Genomic DNA, 16,113 nt, shown 5'->3' on the forward strand with positions numbered 1-16,113 from the left:
ACACACGTACACTTGTGATCCAGGGACTCTTTGATATAGCAAATGAATAAATCACTGCAGCAGAGCAAGACAAGAAAAAAAAAGCAGACAGGAGACTCTGTGGAGGTATGTCAAACGTGCAGTTCCTGTGGGGTTTTCAAGATCCCGCTCTCCTCTCATGAATAGTGATGGGGGCAGGCCATGCTGAACTGTATCCCTCTCACCCTTTACTGCCTGAGCCACAGCCGCAGAACACAAAATTACTTTTGGTGTACATTACCGTGTCCGTTTTCAATAGCCAGACAGACGATAGACGGACAGATTCTATGCACGTATGACTATGTAGCAGTTGTCAGATAAGGAATAAACCAAGTGTGGATGAGCGACTGCATAATGACCTGAGTGGCAGAAACGGCGAGGGGCGAGACAGTGGAAGAACCAGAGGAGAGGATGGACCTTGACATCTAACAAGCCATGATTCAGAGATTCCTTGAGCGGTGATGAAAGACGGTTCATTTACACCTCTGAGGGATAATCAGTAGGCAAGCCAGTCCTCTTCCCTTTCCGCGACTTGCCTTAGCCTCTACCCTTTACTCTCCAGTAGCTCCTGAATTCTATTAGCTCGTTCAACGGGTGGAAATGTGCAATTAAAACAGTTTTCAGACACTGAAGCCTATATTTTGGTTAATTAAAAGCCTTCCATTTTAAGTCGTGCTGCGCAAGTTCTCTCCATCAATCCTTTTTCTGCAGGAAACCTTGTCAGAGCAGTTGAGATTTTACTTGCAACAAATGACTTTACAGCAGCCTGGCAGACTCTGACTGTCATGGTCCTGGGTCATTTTGACCCAGTGTTCTTAGTTTTTCTGTAGTTTTGTATTTTGTTTCTTATGTCCATTGGATTGTTTGGTTTGGTATTTGGATTCCCTCTGTGTCCATGTTTTTATTGTGGTGTTTGCTCTGGTACCGTGTTCCCACCCTATGTGTTCTGTGTTCTCCTCATCCCCTCGTATTCATCCTTCTCCTCTGCCTCTCTCTCTGCCTCTCTCTCTCCGTGCTCATCTCTGTGTACTGTGTTGTGTTTAAGGTCCACATCTTGGTGTCAGTATCGTCAGTTTCGTGTCCTCCCTGCTCGGCCATGAGTAATTGTCTTCAGCTGTGTTCCCCGTGTGTTCCCACTCCCCTCGTTACCTTCTGTGTATTTATGTCAGAGTGTCCCTTTGTTCTGTGTTGCGTCGTCCCTCTAGGTTGTGTGCATTTTCCGTGTCTTCCCAGCGCCTCAGTTTTTAGTTGCTCCCAGTATAGTTTTATATGACTTCTTATGTTCCTGTTAATAAAGACCGGCCTTTGAGTTCATCCCCGTGTGTCTAGAGCCGTGCATTTGGGTCCTCTCTTGCCTTCACACAGCCGCCGCATGACAGAACGACGCAACCACGAAATGGACCCAGCAGGCTCCGCCCGTGAGGGAGATATTCTCCGTGTACAGAGTCTGGTGCAACGAATAACCCACGCCTCGGACTCACGGACAATTTCCGTCGGACTTAACGCCATAAAGGCAATAATCGAGGGAAACCCTTTCCTTCAGCAGCTCACCTGCTATGAAGGCTTTATCGACGAATTGAGCCGAGCTAAGGAGGCATTACAAGCCCGTGAGCTGGCAGACAATGTCCGTTCCCGGGATTCCACGCCACAGCGACTGCAGACGGAGATCTCCGCCCATCAGCCGCCGCAGCAGCAGCAAACTAAGCTCGCCGCGACGGTACCGCAGCAGCAGACGGGGCTCTCGGTGTCGCAACAGCAGCTGCTAAAACGAGAGGGTTTTTTGGCGCCGCTGCCGCAGAGCCCTTCTCCATCCCCTCTCAGCTCTGACCGTCGCTCTCCCGCTGCTCTCCTAGCAGCGATGTGGTCGGATGATGAAGAGGAGACCGTCACCCCCGCATCATCACCGGTTTTCCCCGTCACCTCCGTTCCCTCATTAAGGAGGAGACGCCGTCGCCGGTCCTCTCCTCAGTCGGATTCCGGGACTACTGGGCAGCCGGCTGGGGTGAGTGACAAAGACACTTTCTCTGTTCACTCTGAGGCTAGTTCTCACTACTCTGAATGCAGGAGTGCAAACTCTGTGACTCTTGCCGTAGACGCTAAAGGCTCACGGTCTGTAAACGTTGAATCTGAACCCGAACTTCTTATGAACCATTGTACTGCCCGGAGGGTCAACTCAGAGACAGTTTCTCCTACGTTTGGACTCATATTCGAGAAAGATCATCCTTCGCTAGTGTTTCCTAGGTCTAAAAACTCGAAGTCAGCATTTCCTGAGTTAGAGACACCTGTCTCTGTGCCCTTTACCTGTGTGTCTGCTGAGGATGATTGTTTTGCAGTTAAGCTCACCCCTGGGGCTTTACTACCTGCCCCCTTAGATGGTAAAACAGTAAAATCCAAGACTGTAAATGTTCCTGTGATAGCTCGACCCCAGCTCGTTGCTTCTGAGCCATCACCCCCAGGGATTGTCCATTCTGACGTATGTACTGATTCAAATGTTCTTGAGTCAGGGGGCTCTACACCCACCACTGTTTACCCTAGGTTTACTGCTTCCGGCGATCCGGTGGTAAAAGACTTTGTTTCATCTGCCTCTCCGGTGCACAGACCTATGTTTACATCGGCTATTAACCCCTCCTCTGTCAGTATAAGTACGGTTAGCTCCGAAGAAAGAAGCTCTAAGACTGTTGGTGCATCAGCTGATCACATTTCTCTAGAGTCTGTACACACTGAAGGTGATGCATTAGTGCCTGTAAGCTACAGCTTTAGTACACTTAACGCTACGAAGTCAGAGCGCTGTTCCTCATCCGCTCACTCAGGGCAGGGAATCGATCTCTTGCAGACTGTTCTTTCTAGGCCCGCCTCCCAGGCCCCTTGTGTTCTAGGGATAACTGCGGCCCAGCACTCACCTGCACCTGTCTCAATTCCCCAGGTGAGGGGGGCTGGCGCCCAGCTGGTCCCTGTTCCGGTTTCCGGGTCAACTGAGGCTCTGCTGGTCCCTGCACCCGTATCGGCTCCTCGGGTGGGGACAGCAGCCGCCCAGTCCCTGCCGAAATCTGTGCCAACCGCTGAGGTGGGGCCCGCCAGGACCCAGCCAGTCTCTGCACCTGTACCTACTCCTCAGGTGGGAGCGACTGGTGTCCAGCAGGTGCCTGCACCTTTCAACTGCGTTGTAGGCCCAGGGGAACTGACACCGCCACCTGTCCTACATCCGCTCCCACACCCATCATTGCACTCAGCTGCACAGGATGCCCCTCAGTCAGTCATTCGACCCATAACCCTGCCATTAATACACTCTGTAGCTGAGCCGTTAGCCGCCCGACCCGCAGCCACTTCAGCCACTCCTCCACCCGTCACACCTCCACTACAACCATCACTGCAGTCTCTAGCGCAGTCTCCTGCAGCTCTGCTTTCCCCAGTGCAGTCTCCAGTGTCCCCAGTGCAGCCTCCTTTAGCACAGTCATCCACTCAATCACCAGCTCCACTTTCCCCTCAACTATCACTACCACCTCTAGCTCAGTCTCCTGTGCACTCACCTCTGGTTCATTCTCCTGTGAAGTCATCAACTCCACTGCCTACTCCACTCTCACCACCTCCGTTACAACAGACATCAGTTCAGTCCCCTGTGCCAGTGCAGACGCCCTCAGTTCAGTCTCCCGTGCAGTTATCTACTTCACCACCATCAGTAGCTCAGCTCCCACTCTCATCCACATCTCCAGTAGCTCAGCTCGCACCTGAACCATTGGCCCAGTCCCCGATAGCAATACGGTCTTCTGTTCGGCTTAACATTCAGCCAGGGGTCCCAAACCTCTCTGGCTCTACATCAGCTCCTGCTGGAAGCTCGGATGAGCTCATCCAGGACTCCGCAGCTCCCACGCCGCCATCTACCTCGTCCGCTGGGGGTTCCAGTGAGCCCGGCCAGCACCTCCTCGTCTCCGCTGAAGGATCCGAGGGGCCCGTTCAGCCTCCTGTCTCCGCTGGAGGGTCTGAGGGGCCCGTTCAGCCACCTGTCTCCGCTGGAGGGCCCGAGGAGCCCGTTCAGCCACCTGTCTCCGCTGGAGGGCCCGAGGAGCCCGTTCAGCCACCTGTCTCCGCTGGAGGGTCCGAGGGGCCCGTTCAGCCACCTGTCTCTGCTGGAGGGCCCGAGGAGCCCGTTCAGCCACCTGTCTCCGCTGGAGGGCCCGAGGAGCCCGTTCAGCCTTCTGCCACGTCAGCTGGAGGGCCCGAGGAGCCCGTTCAGCCACCTGTCTCCGCTGGAGGGTCCGAGGGGCCCGTTCAGCCACCTGTCTCCGCTGGAGGGCCCGAGGAGCCCGTTCAGCCACCTGTCTCCGCTGGAGGGCCCGAGGAGCCCGTTCAGCCACCTGTCTCCGCTGGAGGGCCCGAGGAGCCCGTTCAGCCTTCTGCCACGTCAGCTGGAGGGCCCGAGGAGCCTGTCCAGCCGCCACCTGCGACCGCCTCGTCAACGCCTGGTCCAGCCGCATCCGCCTGTGCTTCTGTTACGCCTGGGCCAGCCTCTGCTTGTGCTTCTGCTACGCCTGGGCCAGCCTCTGCCTGTGCTTCTGCTACGCCTGGTCCGATCTCAGCCTGTGCTTCTGCTACGCCTGGTCCGATCTCAGCCTCTGCAGCTCCGCCTGGTCCGGCCTCAGCCTCTGCAGCTCCGCCTGGTCCGGCCTCCGAGTCTTCGTCCTCGTCTGGTCCAGCCTCAGCCTGTGCTTCGCCTGGTCCGGCCCCCGCATCGCCACCGTCTGGTCCTGCCTCGTCTGGTCCTGCCTCGTCTGGTCCTGTGCCCACCAGGCCATGGCCAGCACGCCTGAGACTGGAGGGCCGCCGCTGCCTTCCGCGCGGTCGGCCCCCTGAACTGCTCCGTCGTCTCCTTCGCCGCCGCCGCTGCCTTCCGCGCGGTCGGCCCCCTGAACTGCTCCGTCGTCTCCTTCGCCGCCGCCGCTGCCTTCCGCGCGGTCGGCCTCCTGAACTGCTCCGTTGTCTCCTTCGCTGCCGCCGTTGCCTTGCGCACGGCCGGCCTCCTGAACTGTTTCCACGTCGCCGCCGTTGCCTTGCGCACGGCCGGACTCCTGAACTGTTTCCGCATCGCCGCCGTTGCCTTCCGCATGGTCGGCCCCCTGAACTTTCTTTGACCTTTGGTCTTGTGCTCCTGTGTTTTCTGTTGTTCGTTTTTGTTTTTTGTTCCGAGCCCTCCGTCCTAGGCCCCCGCCGCCCGCCCTGGGTCGTTTTCTGTTTGGGTTTTGTTTTCCTGTGTTTGGGCTGTCTGGAGCCAGCCCTTGAGGGGGGGGGGGGGGGGGGGGGGGGGGGTACTGTCATGGTCCTGGGTCATTTTGACCCAGTGTTCTTAGTTTTTCTGTAGTTTTGTATTTTGTTTCTTATGTCCATTGGATTGTTTGGTTTGGTATTTGGATTCCCTCTGTGTCCATGTTTTTATTGTGGTGTTTGCTCTGGTACCGTGTTCCCACCCTATGTGTTCTGTGTTCTCCTCATCCCCTCGTATTCATCCTTCTTCTCTGCCTCTCTCTCTGCCTCTCTCTCTCCGTGCTCATCTCTGTGTACTGTGTTGTGTTTAAGGTCCACATCTTGGTGTCAGTATCGTCAGTTTCGTGTCCTCCCTGCTCGGCCATGAGTAATTGTCTTCAGCTGTGTTCCCCGTGTGTTCCCACTCCCCTCGTTACCTTCTGTGTATTTATGTCAGAGTGTCCCTTTGTTCTGTGTTGCGTCGTCCCTCTAGGTTGTGTGCATTTTCCGTGTCTTCCCAGCGCCTCAGTTTTTAGTTGCTCCCAGTATAGTTTTATATGACTTCTTATGTTCCTGTTAATAAAGACCGGCCTTTGAGTTCATCCCCGTGTGTCTAGAGCCGTGCATTTGGGTCCTCTCTTGCCTTCACACAGCCGCCGCATGACACTGACAATTTAGGTCTCCTTAGGCGCCTGTACATTTAACCATTAAGCCATTGATTTCCCATAAACTTTCAATACGGCCACACTTGCTTTTCAAACCTAATTTTTTTTTGTGGTTGGGAAAATAAAAGCTCTTTACTGCGACTGTCATCACAGCCTTGCCTTAGTAACCTAAAGACAATACTGTCACTTAAGTAATACAGTTCTGTTAATAAGACACTCTCTGTGGTGCAGGGAGAATTTTAAAGAATGAAGGAAAATGTGAGAGGCAGAGATGAGAATGATGAGAGGACAGCTTTATGGGGTTTGGATATTAAAGTTTGTTGCACCGCCTGCAGCGATAAAGCACTTCTAACACTGTTTGAGAATGAGTTTGAGACCTAACACAAGTCATTAACAGTTTCTCCCCCATAATGTGCAAAAGATGCAGTGTAAACTGTGTGCTTGACTTTGATACCACGTTCATGTGGGTAGGTAGGTGGGTGGGTACAGAAAACAGTTTGATGGAATATGCATGAGTGTGCCTGTGTGTGTGGGTTTTTTTTATTTTTGTGCCTAAACGCCATGCATGTGGAACTACATAAGAGTCTGTGTGGTGACGCCTGCACCAAGCAGCTAATTAAAATGGTGTAAGTAAGTGTGAGGAAGCTGGTGATTTTGTCCAGCTGTTCTGTCTCCTCCACGCTTTAATCCACCGTAATGCCTCTCAGATCCCGCTGGTTCATTACAATACAAACTATCAAATTTCAAGAACTCATCGCAAACATCTGGGAATAAATGTCCCGTTCTGTTGCAGAGCCAGATAGGGGACAGTTGAACGATTCCTCGAGCACAAACACCAACACCGATTTACTAGCAAGTTCTGCTGCAGCTTGAATAATGTGTTCCTGTCTGGTTAAAGAAAACGGTCATAAAAAACAATGATTTTAGTAATTTTGTAAGCCTCTAAATGTTGGCATTATTTGTAAATAGTGCTTTCAGAAAAATAGATTTGATAGATTTTATTTGCTCCTACAGCACATACCACCCATTTAAGGCTCCAGTGTAAGTCATGTAAAAATGAATTGGATATGCTTGTTGGGACAAGTTCATAAACACAAACCAACACTTACAGTTGTGTCCCCCAGCATTGCTGATCTTGAGAGCCGTCAGGTTGTAAAGGAGGAGTTGGAAGTCAAAGGCAGAAAGAGCAGGTTTAAATCTCTTCTCGTTTTCATCAAGCCTGTCAAAAAGGAAAACAGCAAACGTGTCATTTATTTAATATTTGCTAAAAGGCCTGCAGGGCTTTATCAAAATTTTAATTTCGAATGTAGTGACCTGTCGAACAAATTTTAAAGACTGTTGGACACATGAAACACATGCAAATGGAGAACATTGCATGGCATTTTTAGGGGGAAGATAATATTAACCTATTATATATGAAAATCCAAAGAATTGGGATTTATAATAAATGATTTCTAAAAACATATAAATGTTAAGATTTGCTGACAATGTTCATTCATTCAATCATACTGGCTCACCCAGACATATATACACAGAGATAGGGCTGCTCGATTATGGCAAAAATGATAATCACGATTATTTTCACTGAAATTGAGATCTCGATTATTTGACGATATTTATTTAACCCTTTAAGACTTACCATAGAACCAAGTCCGCCAGAGCTTATATTATTTATTTTTTTACATGCTGTAGTGCCATTTTTGGGAGCATTTCAAGTTGCTATACATCAATACAACTGTTATAGCCCATATTTTAATAATATGTATGCATTAAGCCCATAGTAATTACATTAATTGCAAAAAAGTGCAATAAACTACAAAAAAATTGAAAATCGTTTTTGTTTTTTACATATATTTCTACTTGGAGAAATTTAAGAGGCTTATCCCTCAAAACTTTAAATACAAAAAAGTTGCAAAAAATAGTTTCCCACCACAGGAAATTTATTTTGAGTGTCTTCATAGTTTTATTTTGGAGATACAGCAATTTTTATATACTGCAGGAAAAACAAAAAAACAATCCTATGATGCAAATTTGCAAAGAAAACAGCATGTGCATCAAAATAAACTATTTCCAGCAGTGCAATATGAGTTCTAAGCATCCCAGCAACTATTCAGAAAAGTCAAACATGACTTATAAAAACACCAGTATAGGTTTTTAAGGCCTACAAGTAAAAAACTACATTTTCCGCGAAATGACGTCACTTCTGGTTTCAGACAGGAAATGGCGGACATGCGATAGTTCGCGTTGAGTCTTTTTCAATGTGGGAAGTGTTATGAACAGCTGATCGGATCGGCAAAGCGTGTTTCTGGAATATTATGTTTTTGTTCCTGCAAGCGCTTTTTATGCAATTTTTGCAAAGCTATATGTGGAAGGAAACCGTGACCTAGGACAAGCTGATGGCATAAGATGTAAGTAAAACTGTAACAAAGTTTACACACTGTGTCTACTTGATCCACGTCTGACTCCGCAAACCCATAATGTTTCCACACCACTGAAGTTTTTTTTTTTACCTCTCTTTTCAACCAACGGCAGTCACTCTCCTCTCCAAATAACTTCTGCTTAGCTTTCCGAGCTTCCCTCGAGTCCTCTTAATTGTTGTGAGGCGTGTTCGAAATGCAGAGAGGTGCGCTCGATTTGCCACACGGAGCAGCGTGAGAGTAAAGCACGAGGGCGGGGCTAATAATTGGCTCAGTCATTTTTAATGATCGTTGAAAGCCCAGATCGTAATCGTGATTAAAATTCGATTAATTGAGCAGCCCTACACAGAGACGTATGTTACAAGTAAAAAGAGATTTGTGTCCTACACATACAAAATATGATTAATCTAAACAATTCGATCAACTGTCTTATTGCCTCTTGTGATAGATCATATGATCCTTGCATATGTCTTGACCGTCTATGTCAGTTTACATCATGGCAACCAACTCTTTCTTGAGGGTTTTCTTTCTCCAGACATGCTGCTTTTTTGCACAAGCTCTTCAGGTTTCTTACACTTGTTTTCACACTGTTTATGTGCCAAAAGAGAAATGATTTAAACCAGTTTTGAAATGTGATTTCACTAATTCATGAGCCCGAGGCACTTTGTCAAGATAGCCATGCAGTAGTGGTTACACTTTGACTTGGATTGTCAGCTTTGTTCTTCATATTTCAACTTGTGATCTTTAAAAAATATTACAACTTCAATCTTAATACTTTTAGCTCATTTTCCACATTTAACTTTGTTCCCCATGTTTTCCATAATGCACCCCTAAAAGTTGGTATGAAACACAGAAATCAATTCAAAAAAGAAAACAACCGAATGTAAATATGCTGACTTCAACATATATTCAGGGTCTTCATCACAGAGATTTGCCATCTGTTGGAGGATGTTCTGCTAAGGCAGTCAGCACAGCTGACATCTGCCTGTTTTACTTCTGGCATCACGCGTACTTTCCATCTTGATGACAGGTGCTGTGTCAGCTCTGCGCCGTGTTGTTGTGTTGAAAAATTTTCACCCGCTGTTGTGTCAAGGTCCCAAAGGTAAGGAACAGCCGAATTAAGTGATATATTCATATACTCTCCATTAAGGAATGACTTACAGGTAACGTTGTCTAATATATGGGACTCAGCACTGCATCATTACCAAATCGTGTTTCCCATTAATAAAAATATGCTCCATTAGTCAAGCTATCGAGTCTGCGGTTACAAACGCCGTCCCAATACATGGAATTTAATCCACTAAACATTTTTATAGTACAGATAATACCAAGGATGAAATAGTAAGAATTACACCTAGTATTTGCTGGCTATTGCTTTAAAATTTAATTTGAATGTCCAAAAAACCATTAGATACCTGTTTTAGAATACGGGGATTGCTTAATTCATCCAGCACCATCACCAACCCCAAAAAGTTTAACTTGTCCAACACTTTAACTTATTCTGAAAATATCACCTTTGTATTAGCCTCAGCTTTAATTTGTGTACCAACCTAGGACTAAAAAATATAGCACACATTGAAGTGCCAAGAAGTGTAGTTCCTCAAATGGACAAATGTAGAAATATGCAGTCTGTGGCCAGACAAGCTTGCTAGCATTAAGTGAAAACTTAGCTTTAACCATGTCCTAATATGATCATTTCCAGCTCCAAAAATTAAACAGACAAATAAATAGTTCATTTAAAAAAAAAAAATATGTGGAAACATACATGGAAATACTGTGTTTAAAGCAAAAACATTGTTTGTACAATTCTAATAAGCTTGTAAGTTAATATTTGGAATACTGAAACATATTTAAAATAAAAGCCGACACACTGAATTTAATATTTTTTATTTTATGTTTGTTTATTTAATTGTAATTCTGAGCATTTTGTGGCTTTTGGTGTTTTGGGAAACTAAAAATAATAATCAAAATTCAATAATAATGATGATAATAATAGCCCTAAGGTCTTATGATGTCTTTCTAGCGACTCTTCCACTGAGAGCATTTGGGATGAAGCTTCACAAACAGTAGATGAATCATCTGAAGGACCAGGTGCATCTCTCAGGTTTTTTGCCAGGTCATTACAGTTTTTCTCAAATGTTAAAACACAAAAGCCAATCCTGTAACCCAAATGACCAGTAGTCTAAACACATTTACCAAATGTAGCCACCATATTCCAGTACCATAAACACATGTCACATGAAGACACAAGTCACAAAACACAACCCTCTGTACTCATAAATCTAAACACATTTTTCCTTGCTAAAACACATGTTGCAAAACAACTCTGCTCATATTCTCAAATGAAAGCCCATGTGATGCAAAATGCTTGCCACAGTCACCAATCTTTGAACACAGGGAACACACCTGGCGTCATTCACTACACACAATGACTCAAAATTGAAGACACTTGTTGCTAATGCTGTACCCACATGTAAAAGCAAGTTCAGAGTGCACAGTATGCTGAAGAGTCCAAACAAACACAATGGATGAAGGCAGAGTCAGGGGAAGAGGAATCTGATGCAGAGGAGGGAGAAGAGCTGGCCCTGGAAGAAGAGGAGCAGGCCAATGAGGAAGAGGAGTTCAAATGAGAGGAGGAAGAGGAGCGACCAACGAGGAAGAGGAGAAGGCCAACATGGGAGAGGAGAAGGTCCAGGAGGGAGAGCAAGACAACCTCGCACCATCATTACTGACGAGATGCGAGCAACAGCTCAGCGACATGATGCCGCACAGTGATTGTGGTGTGTGTGGTGTGAATAACGTAAATAAAAAAACTTCACACCCTGTTCATGTTTTCAAGATTACTGTTGTGTGCAATAGATTCTGTTTTTGCATTGAGTTGTGTTACAGTAGTGTACGTACATGCAGGATTTTCTATAGATTTATACTACTCATATGTAACTCACAAATCTAAATGCCTAATCCTCTGCAGAGATCTACGACGATCCGTTACTGTATAGTTTCTAAAATATGCATTGGCAGTTATGAAACAAAGAACCTTCTCACAAATTGGGCATTGTGTTTTCAATAGTTTTGCTGTAGTGTGTAATGCTGTGTATAGTGTTTACAGTTTTGACAGCTTCGAGCTGCTCTCTTGGTGTGGGAGTTTGAGTTTTGCAGTGGGAAGGTGTGGTTGTGTTTATGTAGCTTTAGAGAAGGGTGTTGTGTTTAGACATTGGGGGACCTGGTGGTAACGTTTGTGACATGTGTTTTAGCATTTGAGAAAAACTGTAATTAGTTGAAAATTGTTTCCCTTGTTAGCTAAATGTAAAGAAATGGGGACTGATTCAAGACCTTTGCACAACACTCAATAAATAATTAAATAAATGAAAAAGCAATTGCAATAAAGCTAAAATACGGGCTTCATAATTGGAGTGAACAAACTAGTGGATGCCTTTTATCTTTTACAGTATGTGTTCAATGTTAAAAACAGCGCCATGCCTTTTCAAAGCTAGTGTCATTGTTCACGCTTGTTTAAAAAAAGAATAAACACGATGGTTGTGCCCCTTTCTGTCTTTTTTTTTGAAATTGGTAATACATTATGAAATCAAAACCTTGTCATCACAGACAAGAACCTTAAAAGAATGAATTGCGAAACCCTTGGTTTGTTAACCATATCAGGCTAAGTCAGGCTTTTTATGTGCAAGTGTTTGAGGGCCTCTATTTTATTAGGTCAATTGTTCTCAGCATGACACTAGCTCACTTTGAAAATGCTTTGTTTTCTGCCTGGCCTGGGTTGTAGCATTCAGATTCACACTGTGCATGTTTATGTGTATGTATGTGTGTGCGTGCGTGCATTCCTGGCTTGCCACACACTCTCGCCGGATGCGGCGGGTCCTTGTTCCCTGGCCTGACATGTAGGCACAGTAATAAAGAGAGGCAATTACAAACTGGGCCTCAAAGCCATGGTAATGGAGCTGGTCAGACAGCGATAAGCAGAGTGTGCATGAAAGTGAACAAACTCCCAGTCATGCTTTCCCCATGGAGCGTCAGTGTCCTTTTTAATCAGCACCAAGCAGAGCGCGAAGAGCCACACTGTAATTAAGGCTGCTCCACGGAGGATGAGAGGAGATCATCAGGAGAGAAAAGCCCAAAAGAATAGCGGGCACACACAAACACAAACGAGCACACACAAGTACCCTTAGAGAGGACAGATAGAGATACAAGGTGAGCAAGATAGCAAGACACAAGCAGTGTATAAAAAACAGAGGAATGATGAAGTACATGACTGCAATGTAGATACCAAAAGATACAGGCATACATGTGGGAACATGTTATGAGCTATCCATTGTGCCAATCTGTCGTTGTCTAATTAAAGTAACTAACTATGAGGTTCATTTTAATTACTAGGAATACAAATACATGACCCAAAAACTGGCATATTAAACCCAAGTTACTTGGAGTAAATGATGGTTTCAGACCAAGCTATGTTCGGCAAACACTCAAAGATATTTACAATATATGCTTCTAATGGAATAAAATAAAATATTTATTTATTTTGGAAGCAAGCGAGAGTGATGTTATAGACTATAAAAAATGGATGTAGCCATCATTTAGTTGCAAATTGGTTTGTGGACTTGCAGTTCTGATTTGAGCATTTAGGCCACTGAGGGCACTCTACTCTAACAACAGCGATCCCCTTTTTGCCATTAGAAAGAATGCCTGGAGGCTAACACCGTGTATATACTCGGTGTGGGTCTGTGACGCAGATTTGTTCTTTAATATTTCTTCTACACCTTCTGCACAACAGAAACATTTCAGAAACACAGCACTTAGTTTACACAAGGTCTTTTATTTTGAAAATGTCCTGACCCATATGCCTTTCCAAACTATACGGTTGGTGCTGTGAGGTAGAGAGAGCCATGGATTTACAAGCATTGCAATATGATGCAGCTGGCCCCAGTGGAAATCACATATAAGCCCATCTTTTATATACAGTCTATATGAAGTTTCTCAAACAGGCCTGAAGAGGGTCGTTGTATCATAAATAAGCCAAAACTACTTTTCACAAGCATTCATCTATGTAGTTTGTTGAAAGACTACTTTTAGCATTTAAAATGGGGAAGAGCTGATACTTTATGTTATGAATTGCAAGGGCTTGGCATCTTATCACATGAATATTAAGCTTACATGGTGAAGCACAAAGCGCTACAGGCAAGTCAATAAAACCTCTCCGCCTACTGATTTCAAAGGAACAAAAAGTGAACAGAGAGAACATCAGAGAGAAGAGTGAAAGCTACCTCATATACTGTAAGCCATTCACCCCCCTCCTCTCATCAATCCCCTCCACTTGAATCCCTGAGCTTCCATATATTTCTTCTTCAACTGATTCCGAAATGATCTCTGCTATCAAGTGGGAACACAAAGCCACTTAACAGGTTAAGATATTTATCATTTCTGAATGCAGATGCTGTCAGTCAGGAGAGATTTGGCGCGTGTGTTTATGCTCATGTTTATTTATGCTTTCGCCCAGCTTTGGCAAAAACACTTAGAAGCACATATATTTCCACTTTCTGAGCACAATTATTTTTAATACTTGTATTGCATCTAATTGTTGCACATAAAAAAATTAAATGCTAAACTATTTGTGTATGTATGTGTGAAGAGAAATAGAGGGAATGATACAGCGAAGTGCATCTAAGCATGTACCTGACAAGAGTAATAAGTTCTGTGGAGAACTGTGGAAAAGAACATTTAATCACTGGCTCTTTCCCCAAGCTCCACTGCATTTCAGAGAGAGGATCAACAAGTCCCTTTAGCCAGGGCTTTTGGTGGTAAGAGAAGAGTCATTACTGGTGCACAGACACCAGTGACAGGCAGGGAAGAATTGGACAGAGAGTCATAAGCAGTGTGCCAGACGAAGGGCTGAATCCTTTTTTGATGGACCGGGCAAAGAAGACATGCTCTTCTCAGCTTAAAAAACAAGGGTAAACCTAAGCCACTGTTCCATAATAAGATTACGCACAAGAACCAGAGTACAGATAAGAGCTCCCTTTTAAAGCAAACAGATATTAGATGTACCAATATTGTAGATCACTGTCAACTTGTTTGCAAGTTTATCATGTAAGAGGCACTGTGAGTCAAAAAGAAGTCAAGAAAGAATAAAAACTGGAGCATCACGATTAGTAGAAACTGTAACTTTAATAATTCTGATTATTCTTTTTGATCAAAAAGTACTGAGTGTTTCAGTTTTAGCTAAAAACGATTACTCCATCCCCTCCTATGAATTTAAAGTGAACCAAACAGAGAGCTAAAGGGAGGGCAGAATTGGACTTGGTATTTATGCACCAATCCATTTTCTTCCACTTATCCCATTCAGGGTGAAGGTTCAGAGTCGAAGAGCTGCTCCCAGTTGTCATGGAGTGAGAGGCAGTGTACCAATGGACAGGTTCCCAATCTGTAACAGGACTAACACATATAAACACACAATTCACATCTATGGACGATTTAGAGCCACCAATTAATCAGCTCTGCAAAACCTTCGGGGAGGAAGCAGAAATATCCAGAGAGAGCTGATGAAGATGTGGGGAGATGAATGCAAGCTTTAGTGGATTCAAACCCTGGACCATGTGGTGCTAACTACCACACCAATGCGCCATCATGCAGATCTCAGTCTTTTATGATGAGTTGAAGGGGCTCACTACAGGATACATTTCAAATTAAAAGCACAATTTTTAAGAAAAGTTAATATAGTAGCAGTTTACAGGTAGCAAAAAAGCGGCCTTCATTATTTAAAATATTATCTTACACATATTATTGTTTACTGTGGTGTTACATTCTATAAACTGATTTTTATCCATCTGTGCTGTGTAGCTCACTCTGACAATAAGCATATTAAAGCTGTGTCCACACTGGAAGCGATTTGCTCAGCGTGCACCATTTTGAAACTGACTACTAGTCGCTTGTGGACATTTCAGTCTCCGGTTCCCTGATATGTCAATCAGCGGTTTCCTGCACTGACACTGGTAGTCGCTTCAGTTGGTTGCCTACAAGCTGAATTTGAAATTTGTCTCGCTTACCCACTTCAAGTCGCCAGCAGTTATTTTGCCTGCAGTCGCTTGAAGTCGCCAAATGTTATTGGTATATTATGCTCTCTGATGGCCACATCACTTCCAGTGTGGATGCAGCTTTAGAAGCTACTGCTGTAACAGCTGTGTGAGGCTGTAATTAAAGCAGTGCTTTGAGCTCAATGCTATTGCCAATAAGTTCCCGTGCTCTTAGAGGCGAGACTGTTATTGTCAAGGGTAGTGTCGTGGATGAGAGAAGGAGGACCCAAACGCTGGACTCACAGGCAGGTAGGTGAAGGTGGATGTTTATTGCCGAAGGAGTGAGCAAACAGTACAGAGGGAGGAAATGGCTGGCTGACTGAATGAATGAACAAAGGACTGACTGACTGACTGGACATACAGACGACATCAGACATACATCATTAACATCAATGACACGACAGAGAACTGGTGAAACCGAGGAACTTAAATACACAGGTTGAATGATGACAATGATTGGAAACAGGTGAGTACAGGGCTGAACATAATCTGACTAATGACACGGGAGACAAGCTGACACGGGAAAAGACAGGAAGTGAGAACATTAATGTGGCGAACCAAACTGAACATGAACAAACTGAAATCACTGGGTCAACGACCCAGGAACCCTGACAGTACCCCCCCCTTCAAAGGCCGGCACCCGACGGCCAAAAGAGAAAGAAAAAAAAAACCAGAACAGGGTGGGCGGAGGGG

At 45.2% G+C, this 16,113-nt stretch overlaps 2 protein-coding genes across 2 annotated transcripts in view; one reads left to right on the forward strand and one right to left on the reverse strand.

Moving 5' to 3' along the window:
- LOC146666312 (uncharacterized) overlaps positions 1-16,113 on the forward strand; it is a 477,181-nt gene that overhangs the window by 421,895 nt on the left and 39,173 nt on the right. The gene's annotated exons all lie outside the window — the stretch shown is intronic.
- lamc3 (laminin, gamma 3) overlaps positions 1-16,113 on the reverse strand; it is a 177,628-nt gene that overhangs the window by 40,565 nt on the left and 120,950 nt on the right. Inside the window, exon 11 of the mRNA XM_085414267.1 lies at positions 7,028-7,137. Coding sequence (XP_085270393.1) covers positions 7,028-7,137 — 110 coding nt within the window. The remainder of the gene's footprint in view (positions 1-7,027; positions 7,138-16,113) is intronic.

The sequence above is a fragment of the Rhamphochromis longiceps genome, linkage group LG7 (genome assembly GCF_057381845.1).
Source record: "Rhamphochromis longiceps isolate RC_006_pf linkage group LG7, R_longiceps_female_GT1.1, whole genome shotgun sequence".
Taxonomy (NCBI): Eukaryota; Metazoa; Chordata; class Actinopteri; order Cichliformes; family Cichlidae; genus Rhamphochromis; species Rhamphochromis longiceps.